This window comes from Siphateles boraxobius, unplaced genomic scaffold (genome assembly GCF_051911475.1).
Source record: "Siphateles boraxobius isolate OS27281-9 unplaced genomic scaffold, OSU_SipBor_1 65, whole genome shotgun sequence".
Taxonomy (NCBI): Eukaryota; Metazoa; Chordata; class Actinopteri; order Cypriniformes; family Leuciscidae; genus Siphateles; species Siphateles boraxobius.
Genome location: NW_027509192.1, coordinates 5,610,530 through 5,622,988, shown reverse-complemented (window position 1 = coordinate 5,622,988; position 12,459 = coordinate 5,610,530). Strand labels below are relative to the sequence as shown.

Here is a 12,459-nt window from a genome sequence, read left to right as displayed (position 1 = left end):
TTGATTTCCACATATTGATATAATATATAAAGCTAAACCTGATCTGAAAAGGTCTCTCTTAGTAGCTCCTTACCGCAATAGGTACATACGCCTCTCATCTCAGAGCAGATGTAAACCAAAATGGCATCCAACAGCCCATCTTCTCTGACACCGGTGACATTCTGACGTGTTCATTCTCCAGAAAGAAGCTCTACAAGTCTCCTGGGATTGAACGCAGTCAGTTGGCCTAGAGTCAGTATTCATCAACAGCTTGGCTTCCTCATCCATATAATGATTGTGACGTATAATCTCACTTGCAGAAGGAAGAGAAGCTGGAGTCGATTTCTAGTTGCTCAGGTTTTGTTTGTCAGTGTAAATTTGCATTGAGGGCCATGATGTACAGTAGGAACCAAACACCTCAACTTCCTGCCAGCAAGACCTGGCAAAGCAAAGTAGAGTTAAATTGGTTCAAACCCACCCATGTCTGGTGCTAGACAGTTCTATAATGTGGATGAAGGACTTGTTGGGGTTGAATACTCCATTAACTGATGGGTAACCAAGTTAATAGTCCCAGAACAGAAAACCTTTACTCTGCATTACGCACTGTGTTACTTTTTACATCTGTTAATGCACATTTGTTTGGTTCATTGTACATCTCTTCTGAAACTAGCTAAGTGAGACAGAAAACTGCTGGCAATTCCAACCGCATATGTCTATTTCCTCAACGCTCTTTAACTCATTTAATGACATCATCTCTCGTCAGCTGTTCATTGAAACAACCATGCTATTGATTTTAATATTCATTAATTACCGCTATGTGATTCCCATCCTCCTCGTCTATGATTCTTCCCCTCTCCAGTCGCTAATTGTGTTGCCTTTCATCGGTGCCCTTTCAGATTGCGTTGGCATTTTTGTCACCACCCTGCCAGTTCTCATTCCGATCTCAACGAAGCCCCGCAGACTGATTTACATGCATCTGCAGTCTCGTCGTTCCACCTCAGATAAGATGGGGGGAGCAATCTGGGGGAAGCTATTCAGATGAATGGAAGTTCAATCAATACAATCGATTCAATTTCCCAAACACTCGAGCACAAATAGTTTCACTAAACAAAAACACTAAATATGTACGTGTTTGGACAGGCATCCTAACATACTTAAATGTACTGTAGTCTACTTAGTGCACTTTTCTCTATAGATACATTGCAGTATAAAACAGAGTACACTTTATCTCACAGTGCAGTGCACCTTACTTGACCTTACATTTCCAATGTGACGATTTAACTGTTACTTATAGCCGTAATCTTTTTTAAATCATTTGATCTGACTTGTAAATGTTGAATAAAAAATGGGGGAAAAAAAGTTACATGCAATAACACCCACATGCAATGTAATGAATTCATGCAATTTAGCATACTGTTTCACTTACTTTATATAAAGAAAAAGCAAGCTGTGTACAATGGAAGCTTGTTTCCACCACAGAATAAAAGATAAAAAAGGTACTTGCGACATTCTTAGAATTCTGTTTTTCTACTTGCATTTGCAGTTTTTTTTTAATTGCGTGATATAAACTTGCAATTGCGAAATATAGTCAGAATTGTGAGATAAACTCACCATTACAAATTATCAAGTAAAAATTGCGTGATATATACTTGCAATTGCGAGTTATAAAGTTATAATTGCATGTGAGAAAGTCATAACTGTGAAATATAAACACGCAATTGCAAGAAAAAAAGCCAGAATTGTGAGTTATTAAGTCAGAATTATGTGATATGAAGTCAGAATTGTGTTATAAAGTCAGAATTGTGGGATGTAAAATATATTCTTTCTTTATATATCTAGACACTAATGAACTCTATTATAATAGTAATGTAGGCTATGCTAAAAATAGTATGCTATTTTGACAGCTAAATTCGGAAAATTCTACAACTATTTCTCCAAAATGGCAGAGATAGAAAGAATAGTATGCTAATATTGTATTCTATATTTAACTGTATCATACAAGATACTATTCCTCTCAATGCCTGATCCAAAACATAGCCTGTTATTGCGATATCTTGTTCTAGCTAATCAAAAGATTTAGTTAACCAGTCATAAGCAGTTAGTGCTATGCTAAGCTAATAGACTAAGCTCTTAGCTTTTTAATCAAAGGCTTATTGAAAACACAAAGAAAATAAATCTTTCAATTCACCATTTTTAGCTTGTGACATGTCATTTAAAAGACATTAACATGTTTTCATAAGCTATTTTCTATCTAATTTCTAGTCAGGCTGTGGGGGAAAGGCAGCAGAAAGTCGCTAGCATTGCAGCTAACACAGTTAGCGCCATATTTGACTGTTTCAAGCTCTCCAAACATTGTTATGTCTCTCTCCCCTCTATCTATGTCCATTATGGTGATCATACCTTCATTACCTTCATCCTTGGCTGACTTTTCCTGGCAAGGATGTTGTGCGCTAACGCTAAAGTGGGCTGAGTTAGCCAGGCGAGCAGCTCAGTATGGCCATAGGGAGCAGTTCCTGCCCACGCATGGAGAGCGTTAGCAGCGGCCCAGTAGTACCCTGAACTCCATCTCACGGAACAAGAGGAGTGTTGTTTGACCGCAGCAGGACTGGCATATTGCTTACACCTCCTAAAGGGCAGAGGCGGGAGGGAAAGAGCGAGCCAGCGAGGGGAGGGATATTTGCCACACATCACTGGAGCCTGTGGGACAGCTTCCTCTTCTGTGAGGAACTGGCTGCGAATGAGAACCACAGAAGCGTAGTTGATTAACATACACAGCCTTCTACTGCCTTATCGTTCCCCAAATTAAAGACATTACACCAGGAAAAAACCTCCCAGACTTTAATTATAGTACATCTCAATGCCTCTATAGTTTCCTAATCACGAAGACGTTCATATTTTTGCACTCATTATTCTGAGTCATATGCCGTTCGCAAATTGAAATGAGTTGTGAGCTACGCGGATGTGCAACCTACATTTTTTTGTTGTTTGTTGTTTATTGATAAACAGAGATTTATTCATCGTCGAGCATCGAAAACTGTGACGTTTTTTCCTAATTCTTAAATTGTCGTTGTTGTGCTCAGAGCTTAGAGACACGTCCTGTTGCCAAGGATACACTCTTGACAAAGCAATGTGGGATGAGAGCCAAAGAACATTTTACCATAATCTCATTTATAGTTGTTTTTCTTCTGATTTTTTTTAACACACAACTATTTTGTACCTAAATGCATTTATGATAAAAATAAAAGCAAAATAAGCATCCTACAAAAGAAAAAAATAGGCAGTCTGTGGATGTACAGTACGCCGCAGACTGCTTTGTATTCCTGCACACAGTCAATAGCCTTACCCCCATGTGAGCAAACCACTAATGAGCCTTGTAATTAATACGTAGTCGCCACTTACGAGTTGAAAGCCGCAATAACCACGCAACTGCCATTGAAACGTCACTCTCAGTTGTCCGGGGTTGGCTGTAATTAACACAAGCAACAGACACGAAGAGGAAATAGATTCTAAACCAATCCAGTCCGGTGCCGGCCCAGGGCAGAGATGATTAATATCTTGTTGTTTTAATCGATTAATATCTCGCTTAACATTGGGAAGGCCTGGAGGGAGACTTTATTTATGGCCTTTGATGATTTGGAGCTGTCAAAAACCCTTAATGGATACATTTGTTTTCCCTTCCTCCATCTTTTCTGGTTTCTCAGTTTTCCTTGTCAAAGCTCTTTAAATATTGTAAGTAGGGGTGGGAGATATACCAATAGACACAAATTAACTGGTATTTACCAAAATGTATCGTCTCTATCGCGGTTATGCACCGGTAGTCATGAAATGTGGACGTAAAAAAAGAAACATCTCAAAATGCATCTCCACGCAATCACAAAAGCTTATGATTTGCATAAGTTTTTAACCATTGCTATTTAAAATCAAGTGAATTTAAACCATTGCAGCACAATAAGCAGCTGAAAGAGAACTAATTTCAGTATATGCACATGCTGTGCATGAAGCCGATACTCATGCAGCGCGAATACCAGAATGAGTTCTTTTTGCCGCCTTATTGGATTTGAATGGTCAAAACACACACTTATGTGTCAAAATGGCCAGTGAATATTCTCATAAACACAGTCATTTATGTCTTAAGTCAATGCAAACAGTTTAGAAATCGCATGTGTTTCAATATTCTATCAGTCTATTCAGTCTTAAAGTGACAGTAGCCTAATAAACCTGCAGTTTGAATGTTAAAGGGTTAGTTCGCCCATTTAAGACATGAAGTTGTATGCAATCCTTACCAGCACTATAGTGCATACACACTGACCCACTCTGTAGTCACCTCCCTGGTCAGAGTTCTGGCCGCTGGAAGTTTTTCAAGAAAGTACTCCCGGTTACTTTCCGGGGCCTCAAAACTGTGAGTTTTTACGTGAAAAGATTATCTGCGTTTCAAAGCTTGATTAATTTACCACACAAAAAACACGCCAGACAAAATTCATACCTCAGTTTTAATCGGCACTCTTTTCTTTCCATTTCTATCAATCCGCGCTGCTGTCAACATCAACAGTACCTCAATTGTGTGTGTGTTCAATCAAATACTTTTCTCAGCAAATTGTATCTATATCCCTAATTTTTTTTTTTAAATATTAGACATCTTTTCACGTGTTTTCCACTGGAGTCTAAACATCAGCTTCTTTACCGTACAGTTTAGACATGGGATTATAAAGTTAGTAAATAGAGCTTACCCGTGGTACTGGTACAGCAAAACTCTTTAAAATCTGTTTTTTTCTTTTTCCTTCTTGGTTGGGGATGTAATCGTCTTCGCTGAAGTGAGCACTGCACACACGATAATCCTTGATTCTGGATATTTTAGCTCCCGCAGAGTAGCTGATGGCAACCAGCCAAAGCTGTCTCGTAGCTATATCCGAAACAGGAAAACAATGGAATCTGAACGGTGATCCCGGCAAATTCTTGTGGTCACAGCCTGGGAATTTACAAGTTCGCACCATTGTTCATTTTCTACTTTTTACGTCGTTGTCAATCGATTGTGTAAACACTATGGAACAGCTGATTGGAACGTGCGCACTGTTGACGTTGACAGCAGCACGGATTGATAGAAATGGAAAGAAAATAGTGCCGATTAAAACTGAGGTATAAATTTAGTCTGGCGTGTTTTTTGTTTGGTAAATTAATCAAGCTTTGAAACGCAAATAATTTTTTCACATAAAAACGCACAGTTGTGAGGCCCCGGAAAGTAACCGGGAGTACTTTCTTGAAAAACTTCCAGCAGCCAAAACTCTGACCAGGGAGGTGACTACAGAGTGGGTCAGTGTGCAGACATGGGCAGTATTTCAATTAAATGTATTTTAAATACAATTTTAATTACTTTAGTGTATTTTGTTAATTTGTATTTTGCAGGTGTGGAAAAAATAAAATGTAGTTTGTAACAAAATATTTTGAGGGAGTGTATTTAGAGTATTTCAAAATACACCCTGTAGACAGGGCTCCCTCCAAGAAGTGAATGAGTTTTGAACTCTTAAAAACAGCATTAAGGTAAACTGTTTTGTGAAAAATATACAGTCCACACACACACTTATTGCACACTGAACGGCATTATAGAGAAAATAATTGTGCTTTATGAGATCAATGCACTGTTGTCATTCATAAAAGGACATCATAGGCCCTACCTATTATGAAACAGCGTGTCGGTCATATTTCCACTGAAATCTCCATGCTAAGCAAGCGTTCACAATATAACATCCATCTGCAGTTTTTACACGTTTTTAAACGTATTACATATGAGAAATATTGATATTGATTTTGTATAAAATAATCAGCAATCCTATTGTTTTTCAGTTATTGCGCACGCAACGCGATTCTACTATTGAAAAGGCATACGCGGTCAGGGCAGTTAGAGTCTCGTGTGTAAAACAAGCCCACACATATTATGATCAATATGATTAATCATATATATTATGATTAAAATGGAATTTATATTTTGTGACGAAAAATCTCGGTCTGTTATTTTTACACAAAAATCGCTGCAAAAGATGCTTTCCAACAGGTTTTATCGTAGTTTTTGTCCAACTCCATTGACTTGTATAGGATGTTCTGTGAGGTACGTTATTACTCCGCTGCGGGAGACGGAAATGGGGTTGTTTGTATTCTTTCTGTAGTCTTCCAGTCGTGGTATCGTAGGCTACGCCATCCAAACATTGGCAAAGGTGCATTATCGCCACTAACTGGCCTGGAGTGTCTATTATTCAAGCTCTCAACGGAAGAATGTCCGGTTGTGAGGCGTTTGGAAAAATAGGTCCACAGTTTTACAACGAACGGTAAAACACATGTTGGAAAGCATCTTCTGCAGCGATTTTTGTGCGAGCATATCAGTGAACACCCCAGATCACTCGGTGAGTTTCACGTCTTTGTAAACTAAAGTTTAACGTGTTTTATTAATGATTGTTCCAGTGCCCCTATGAAACCATTGTGGAGGTGGGGGGTGCTAATACAGAAACCGAAAATTCTCGGTACAGCAGCATTTGTCCAAATTTCAATCTTAAGCGTTCTATTTCATCAGAAACGATCTTAAAACAGGACTTTAAGTGTAAAATACAGAACTTGTCCTTTAAGGCACGAGTAGAGTAACAGTGATAATATGGCTACGTAGCCTACATCAAACACGTTTTGCTATTAAGGGCAGCCTACCACACCATTGATGTGAACTTAGCTATACATGACATTTACGTCAGAGGGAGCTATTTCAGGCCCTGTAGAGTTTTAGTGAAATCCCCATACTTTTTTATTTTGCTACTTTGCTCTTTTGAATTTACACATTTCTCATATTTGTGTTATTGCTACTATTTGTGTTATTGATCTTTCAGTAATAAAAAAAAAAGACTTAAGATTATTGTGGTAGTATTTTTGTATTTTCAAAATACTAATTACTTGTATTTTATTTAAATACATTTTTCACATCAGTATTTTGTATTTTATTTTGTTACATTTCATGAGCCAGTATTTGTTATTTTGTTCTTTTTTTTTTTTTTTTGCTAGTATTAGTTTTTGTTATATTAAGATTGGTGATGAGAATTATGAAATATCAATGGTATCAAAACCTTTGTCATAAAAACCTTATTTAATGCAGAATAACTATACCGAGGTACATTTTAGTGCTCGTATTGTGATATTAGATATAAGATTTTGGTCATATCGCCCAGCCATAATTGTATATCATATTGTTATTTTTCACAGCAACCAGGAAGGTCAATTTACCAGCAGAAATTAAGAATAAAGAATAGCAATGACTATAATGATAACTATATTAGCTTCCACGTTATCTTCAGTGCACGATAACGTTCTGTATACTCTGCCACTTTAAATGATCTAAAGTCAGAAGGGATTCTCATTGGCTGTCAGTTTATTGTTCATCAGCTGGAAAAAAAAAATCTGAAATTGATTCTGAAGATATCGTTTCTCTGGTATACTTGTGGTGTCATTGTTTCTATTTTTAAAGAATTGGGTAATTATTAAAACTTTGTATCGTTATCATTATAGTTATTGACCTTTGTGTGAATTAGGGCATAATAAATTATGAAATTATGTGTCTATAGTTGTGGTGTGGACATCTCCATTCTCATAGATTTGAAACGTTATTGAAATGTCATTATTGAAACTTTATAGTATCATCCTTAGTGACGTACTTAAGAAATGACAAAATACTATGAAAAATTATTTTCTTTTCGTAAAAAAAGAAAAATCTCAAAATGCATCTACAAGTCTTTTAATAATTTCTTCCCCATAGAGCTCTGTATTTTAACATAAAGTGTCTTTAGTAATACGAGTTTGTGAAGTTCACTAGTCTCTGACTGTCTTTGATAATCAGGATATGGTGCTCCAACAGGTGGGTGGACACACCATGCTACCCATTCGCTGGATGCCACCAGAAAGCATCATGTACAGGAAGTTCACGACGGAGAGTGATGTTTGGAGCTTCGGCGTCATCCTCTGGGAAATCTTCACCTATGGCAAGCAGCCATGGTTTCAGCTGGCAAATAATGAGGTATGTTCGTTTTATTGGATTCCATAAGAACAAATCTCTCAGACAGAAAGAAGTCTTCTTTTTAAGCTGTTTGCTAGCCCTCTGGCTAGCTTTGGTCACGCGTTATTAGTAAACTGTATGACTGCGTAGGTGAAAGCAAGGTGTAAAGACTCTTTGCCCAGATGAAATGATAATAAAAAGCTTAATGGAGACAGAAAGTCTATATTGGACGAAAAAAACTGATACTGGATTGTGAAAATGATGTAGCATTATGAGACTCATTCAGTCTTGAGACAGGATGACTAAGGGGCGAAATTAAACAACATAATCACTCGCGGTTGTCATGAGGCTTTTGATAGGTATAGACTGCAACTCAAGCTCATCTTGAACATGACTTCTGCCTATGAAATGAACAGGGAGTACACATGTTGAAATGTCATGTTGTTGGATTTTTTGTCTCACACATATTCCCTCGTGTGTCGAGTTAATGAGGAACATTGCTACTTAATTTTCGGCTATTGTTGTTCGCCATGTAACGTTTCACAGCTAAGGTTTGGATGAACTCCAGAAACCACACACACATAAGATGCAGCTCCCAAACTATTCCATTGTGTCTGAATAGCAAAGATTATTATTTACCTTTTCACACAAATCTCATAATTACCACTATTGAAATAAATGTTAGACAAGAGCCTTATAATGTTTGTTTTCAGTACTGATACTAAACTGGGCTTTATGCATTAATTTATGCATTCATAACAAAAATGTTGCAAACAAATATCCACATATGTTTAATGGGATTCTCTGTACGATTAAAAAGAAGGTAGATTATGAGTGAATGTAGATTTTTATAATTTAAGTTTAAGGATGAATCTCATGAAACCTTATAATGCATATAGGCCATATTTCTCCCCCATAAATCAAAAGAAATTTGTTTTCAATAAATGTATTTGTCGTATTATATATACTGTATATAATCAGCCATGACTTGGACAAATACAAACTAAAGCAGAGTCGTTGTGAGAAAGTGTTAATGTTTTCTCTGCTGACCAAACACAGCTGGATGTGCTGAAAATACTTCATTCCCCACTTCAGATTCCCAAGCTGTGAAAAGTGAAAAAGCAACAGCGATTCTCTTGAAGCTTCTATTTGCAGCGGGTTTGAGCACTACTTCACACTGAGATTATCAATAACAACTCAGCGAACCATAATCTATAGGTGCTGTGCGATTTATGCAAGAAAGATGTGTGTTTGTATTATGCACGGAAGGGGCTTGAATGCTAATCACATGCACTGCTCCATATTCAGGGCCAGAGGGCTGGTGGCTACTGTATTGCATCAGAACTTATGCTGTCATTTCTGCCACTGGAAGAAACTAAATCAAACTTTCAGTCGATAGAACACAGACATCCACAAGCTGGAGTCAGCGCGGTGGACACAAGGGACCACGAACAATCATCTGTCTTTTCTAAAAGTCGATACGAAGCCATCCACAGAGGCAAATGTCTTCAGTTTCATGAGATGGTCCTATTTTGCGTATCACAAAGGCCATAGATGGTTTCTCTACAGAAACAGAGAACTGTTAAATGATAGATTAAGTCTGTTGTACAAAAAAAACCCACATCAGACAGTTCTTGTGTTGTCAGGACTGTCAGCAATTCCTCTCGCCGCATCTGACTGCTGCAGAAATGAATTGAAATTTTACAAAAAATCCTTTTGAAAAACTAACATTACTGAAAAAAAATTTTTTAGCTAAATCTTTTATTGTCCCTCCTACATTAATAAGTATTTTTTGATTTTGTAATATTGTTGGTATCATAAAGTATGTAAATACTTAAAAACCAGGCTTAAAATGCAATGCTCAATTTTATACAATATGTAACAGGAGCCATTGGCCTGGAAAAGGTTAAAGACCCCTGCAATAAAATATTTATCAACAAGTAATTCCCTATTCCTTTCTCCCTGTCTTTACAGGTAATCGAATGCATCACACAAGGACGTGTGCTGGAGCGGCCACGGCTTTGTCCCAAGGAAGTGTACGACATTATGCTGGGATGCTGGCAGAGGGAACCGCAGCAGAGGTTGAACATCAAAGACATCCAGAAAATTCTTTATGCCTTGGGTAAAGCCACACCTGTCTACCTGGATATCCTGGGCTAATGTTTGTTGGGAATATGTTTGGATGTCTGTCTGCGTCTATCTAACGGAGGAACGGAAAAACCTGGGATTTACCCAAAACAACATGTACCTTACTACGCCACTGTCAGACAACTACAACATGGGATGGACTTAAGTGCCTGCTACTCCTTTCGATACACTGGATAACAGTCTTTAAAAAGCACTTTTACATTTTGTTTACCTGCATATAAAGATGTACAGTTCTACTGCAAGAAGAGGAGTCTCCTTTCTTTATGTCTTTTTTTTTTTCTTTTCATTTTGGTAAGAACAGCCTACTTTTAAACTCTAAAAAAGGAGCAAAGGAAACCATTTATTTCCCCCTAAATATGAAGAAAAAATTTGTTTTTGTTTTGTTGTTGTTGTTTCCTGACTGCCTGACAATTCTCCCAGTGGTTACTTGTTTTTCTTTTTATAAATATATATATTTTTTATTTATTTTTCTTTCACTTCCGAATGTGGATGTATGCCATGTTTCTTGCTGAGGGTCGCCTTTCGGATATGACTGCTCACCGTTGCCATGTCAGATAATTGGCAAGGACTTTTTTTTCGAAAAAAGCCTTACTGCGCCCTGATTGGCCGGATCTTCTCTTTGACTCTACAGGAAGTATCCAACAGGGCTTTTAAATATTCTGAGGAGCTTTTTAGTGAATGGAATAACTTGAAGGAACCACCAATCAATACAAAGGAGTTTATTTAAAAAAAAGAATGTATATAATGTAAATTTATGTCACAAGCAACAGTATGTTAACTTATTTCATTTCCTGATTAGATGATTTTAGTTCCTTGGCGTGCTGTTACGGTGAGTGAATTCTATAAATATTTTGATAATATTTTAATGTTTTTTTTTTCACATGTCCATAGAATGTATGTTGATATTTCTAAATGAACTTGTTTTTTTTTTTTTTTTTTTTTTTTTTTGGTTTTCCCCCTCTTTTGTTTTGGATGTGACCTAGAGCTCAAGAACGGTTAGGGTTTTTCAAGCACCACAAAAGGAAAATCATGAGATGTTGCCTCGCTCCTTGTATTCCAGAGACCATTTGCTTCTGAAATGAATGTAACAGGAACAGTAGAATTGTTTCCCAAGTGAGATCATGCTCAGAAAATACTCATATTCCATTCATTAGCTCTCATTGCTTTTATGAACTGTGATTTATGCCTCTTTACAAACATAATATATAGTCCTTTCCCATAGTTTGATTAATAAAAGAGAGATGTTACGCTAACTGGAAGAACTAGCATGAGCAACGTTTTTTGTCTGCGCTAAATTCCATAAGAAACACTGTCCATTCCTAGTTCTGCAACCAGTTTCCTCTAGTAAATATTGTTGCTGCTAATAGAGTCATCAAAATATAATGGAAGAGAATCCATAACAGCATTGTAGATTCAGTCAAGTAATATTCTTCTTTTCTTGTAAACACAATAATGCGATAATTGCATAATCGAGATGGAGCTTTCCTAATACTAAAGGGCTTCTTTGAAAAATTCTTCATTTATTCTGAAGTGACATTTGAATTTTATTGTAATATATTCTCTCAGTTTTGCTGGCTCATGCTTTTCATTCAAGGTGATCTGTGGCTCAGTATTTGTCTAATGATAAAGCTATAATCATTACACGTAGAATAAATCAGCCAAGTAATCTTTAGTTCAGCTGCAGCAGCTGTGTGTCTATCTGTGCAAACGGTTCTTGACCACACAATAAGTGACGATTTAGAACTTCATCCTGAATTTAGCTTAACCCTTACATATATCAACAGCGGAACATTTCATGTGTTCTATGTGCGAGTGCTCACTTTGATTCTCGCAACTTTATCCCAACTAAACCATTTCCAAAAGTAAAAAATGTCAAAAACTTTCCTGCTTTTCACAGGTCTCTATCAGGAACCGTGACTTAAATTGCTGTTCGAGGCAACCTGCCCATCACAGTTCGACAGAACACATTTGCACTTAACCATAATCTCACCCTTCACATCAGGAAAAGTTCCTGGCTCAGAGGAAGTGACTTGAACATTTGTTGATCTTGTTGTGTTGTTTCTTTCTGCTTCCCACAGTGGCCATATAATTCTCTCCACATCTATGACAAGGGGGAAATTGCAAAAGTCTTTCACTAACACCGTCAGCGATGTGCTTATGTGTGATAAGATGCTCCTCATTTTGATATTCTCGTCAGCTACGGGGCCCTGCTGCAGATATCCACTGACTTTGCAATTTTGCACACCAAGCTTTTGTGTAGAAAAGTAACAGTGGACCCAACTGCTTGCTCGAAAAGACTTGAGTTTTATTAA

The 12,459-nt window shown here is 37.2% G+C and overlaps 1 protein-coding gene across 3 annotated transcripts in view; it reads left to right on the top strand.

Annotated features, from left to right (window-relative positions):
- ntrk3a (neurotrophic tyrosine kinase, receptor, type 3a) overlaps positions 1 to 11,519 on the top strand; it is a 222,771-nt gene extending 211,252 nt beyond the window's left edge. Inside the window, exons 16-18 of one of the 3 annotated variants that reach the window (XR_013196618.1) lie at positions 7,844 to 8,020; positions 9,974 to 10,976; positions 11,131 to 11,519. Coding sequence is in view for 2 of the 3 variants with exons in the window: in XM_077210424.1 (XP_077066539.1) it covers positions 7,844 to 8,020; positions 9,974 to 10,159 (363 nt within the window). In the remaining variant the exon portion in view is untranslated. Of the gene's footprint in view, positions 1 to 7,843; positions 8,021 to 9,973; positions 11,104 to 11,130 lie in introns of those variants that run through there. The other 2 variants (XM_077210425.1, XM_077210424.1) reach the window with 2 other exon arrangements.
- The last annotated feature ends 940 nt before the right edge of the window (positions 11,520 to 12,459 follow it).